Source organism: Saprolegnia parasitica (genome assembly GCF_000151545.1).
Source record: "Saprolegnia parasitica CBS 223.65 unplaced genomic scaffold supercont2.946, whole genome shotgun sequence".
Taxonomy (NCBI): Eukaryota; Oomycota; class Saprolegniomycetes; order Saprolegniales; family Saprolegniaceae; genus Saprolegnia; species Saprolegnia parasitica.
In genome coordinates, this window is record NW_012157340.1 from 1 (window position 1) to 2,804 (window position 2,804).

Consider the following 2,804-nt stretch of genomic DNA (forward strand, 5'->3'; position numbering starts at 1 on the left):
ACGAGCTGGACCAACACATGCGAGCGGAGGAGCACCCCGAGATTAGCCGGCAGCGCAACCTCATTCTCAACGGTACGCTACATAGTCTGTTGGATCCTCTCTCATTTGATGCCAAGACATGGCGGTCATGCACATCCAGGCCGGCGAGTTCGAAGCAGGTCTCACAGCCATGAACCAGGTACACTCGGTCGGCGCGAAGGATGACAAGTTGTACATCATATATTGTTGCACAGGCGATCGCGTCCGAGACGATAACGTCGTCTCGCTTTGAAGGCACGACGATCGACTACCGGTATCACGTCAACCGCGGCGACTGCTACCGCGCACTCGGGAAGCTCCAAGCGGCGCTCGCCGACTACAACACGGCGCGGGAGCTCCAGCCGACGGACACGGAGATCCACACACGCATTGCAATGATCCGCTACCAATTTGGGCTCGAGCTCTTCAACCGCGCCGCGTTTGATAAGGCCGAGGTCGAGTTTTCGTCGGCGATCCGATACAACCACAGGGTGCCCGCGTTCTTCATTCGGCGCGGCGACTGCTTCCGGTACATGGACCAGAGCCAGCTGGCGTATCAAGACTACGTCGCGGCCCAGCGCTTGGCGCCAGACGACGCCGAAGCCAAGGTACTCGTGAGCTAGCACCAGCTTTCCTCGTCGACTTGTACACAACGACGACTAGGTCAAAGTGTCTCAATATGCCCAATTTCATGCGAGCGACCACGTCGTCGCGCCACGTCACCACGCACGGGCAACGACGACCCAGAAACCGACACGCGTCGAGCAAGCGTGGCGCGGCGCCGTCCAGAAGGACAAGGCGTACAAGGCGCTGCGCAACCAAAAACCGGACCTTGCATCGCCGTCGAAAGACCGGATCCAGCCGCTGCCGTCCAAGACGTTTGAAGAGTTCAGTCGCGAGCTGCGTGCAGTACAACATTAAAAATCCTTGTACAAGAGTTCGTACCTACAATGACAGATTGACCATGATACATATACCGTACGCCAGACGTGTCACATATATAGTGTACTGTGGAATGCGCTCGTGGGGGATTGGCGAGAGGACAATGTACTTGCCGTGCATCGCCCCGCGAAAAATGACCTCATCAAAATGATGAGCGATGGAGATACGAATGGGAGGATGCCTACCTCGACCAAGTCGATGCAGTCTTGCTTGGTGTAGAAGGCGCCGACAAACTTGGTGTTATCGGGCGTGCTGTAGCATCCATGATGATGGCGAGCACAAGAATTGACCGCATACCCAAAGTCGACCTTCATGTGCTGGCCATTGAAGAAGAAGATGGTCGACGGAATCAAGCTCACGTCAAAGTACTGGCAGTAGATCTCGACGTCGACATTGTCCGTGTCGACCGTAAACACTTGCGCCATCTTGGAGAGCTCGACCTCGCAGCGGGCGAGCTACGCGATGGCAGGTGAGCCCATGTCGCCGCGTCGAGACGGCGTACTATGTCGTCCATCTGGAGGCAGACGGCGTCGCTGCTGCGGCCAAAGCGCAGGACCAGCACCTTGTCCTTCGTCCCGCGGATCGCATCGTCGATTGCGGCCTTGGTCGCGAGCGCCTCCAGCAAGTACGCCATCGCTCGCTTTCGGACATGTCCGAATTGAACCTGAAAATCCGAATTTAGTCCCTGATTTGATCAGTTTAGGCACCCACACGGTGAACAAACGTGGCAGTAGCAGCTGGCAGCACCGTTAGCACACGATCTAAGATCGACTTTAGACCAGCGTCCATCGTTGCAGCAATGCAGACACTCGCTACTAGGACCAGGCACTGCTAGACACTACCACTACAGAAGGACAGGGTGCGCGTCCGTAACGAGCTGCCGCACGAGGGGCGAGCAAGGTGAAGCTTTGGTGCTAGATTCGACACGACGCTCGTCTGCCGCTGCTAGCCTCCACCTCGGGCTTTGTATGTGGCCCCATCAACCACAGGGCCAAGAGAGACGTCTCTGAACGACTGTAGTACAGAGGTTGTTGCGTCCCATCGCATTCGGTGGACATGTATATATCGCACGATAGGAGCGATCGGTCAAGCAGACCTCATTTTTACGATCCGACCAATACAATGGCCCTCTCTGCTCTCACTAACGTTGGACACTCGACGCGCGCCGACCAGCGCTTTCCACCGACTCTGTGGTGCGCTCTCTGGAGCCGCCCGCCATTTGGTCGGCGCTGGTTTCTTCAACCGGTTGGGTGGTCGCAGTCTCTTTAACCACGTTGCTATAGCCGTCGCGGTCGTCGATCGAGTCGCACCCGTAGCCGTAGGAGTAGTACTTTCTGCGTCGTCGTTCTCCAGTCGCAGCAGCGTCCTCCCAGCCTTCCATCGCCCTGCCCTCTTCTTGTTGTTGTAGTGGCCAAGAGATTGGACTTGTGTATCACGGAGAGTGGGTCGTTTTTAATGTGAAACATTTTATTCGATCTTACGGTTTGTATGCGTGCGTGCGCATTTCAATACCGTGTAGACGCAAAACCCACGTGGGTAGAGACTATGCAGATTCGCGGCTGTAATGGGCTGCGCCGTGGCAGTAACAAGCGCTCAGTTGCGAATTCACGCCTGACTACGTACACTTGTACTAGTACTTACGACTGAAACGATGATGACGATCAAGTCTACCGCCCTCGCCTTCCTCGGGGCCGCCGCGCTCGCCGCCGCCTCGGACGTCACCGTCAGCGTCAACGGTGTCGACCGTGTCTTTACGGTCCATGGCCCGTCGCCGTGCTCGGGCGACGACCCGTCCCGCGTCGGCATGTGCCCGGGCCCGCAGGAATTTCTGCACTACGGCTCGT

The 2,804-nt window shown here is 57.1% G+C and overlaps 3 protein-coding genes across 3 annotated transcripts; 2 read left to right on the plus strand and 1 right to left on the minus strand.

Annotated features, from left to right (window-relative positions):
- Window positions 1–17: 17 nt before the first annotated feature.
- On the plus strand, window positions 18–1,006 carry SPRG_18055 (hypothetical protein; the record flags this gene model as incomplete). Its single annotated transcript, XM_012357482.1, has 4 exons — window positions 18–72; window positions 117–178; window positions 234–626; window positions 682–1,006. The coding sequence occupies 4 exons, from the start codon at window positions 18–20 to the stop codon at window positions 937–939; spliced, it is 768 nt and encodes a 255-aa protein (XP_012212872.1). The 3' UTR covers window positions 940–1,006.
- On the minus strand, window positions 964–1,594 carry SPRG_18056 (hypothetical protein; the record flags this gene model as incomplete). The annotated part of the gene is made up of 4 exons (XM_012357483.1): window positions 964–1,098; window positions 1,146–1,212; window positions 1,258–1,415; window positions 1,463–1,594. The coding sequence occupies 4 exons, from the start codon at window positions 1,592–1,594 to the stop codon at window positions 964–966; spliced, it is 492 nt and encodes a 163-aa protein (XP_012212873.1).
- A 1,017-nt stretch (window positions 1,595–2,611) lies between these two features.
- SPRG_18057 (hypothetical protein) lies at window positions 2,612–2,766 on the plus strand (the record flags this gene model as incomplete). Its single annotated transcript, XM_012357484.1, has 1 exon — window positions 2,612–2,766. A coding segment is annotated over one exon (155 nt), but the record flags the coding sequence as incomplete, so codon positions are not given.
- Between the last annotated feature and the right edge of the window lie 38 nt (window positions 2,767–2,804).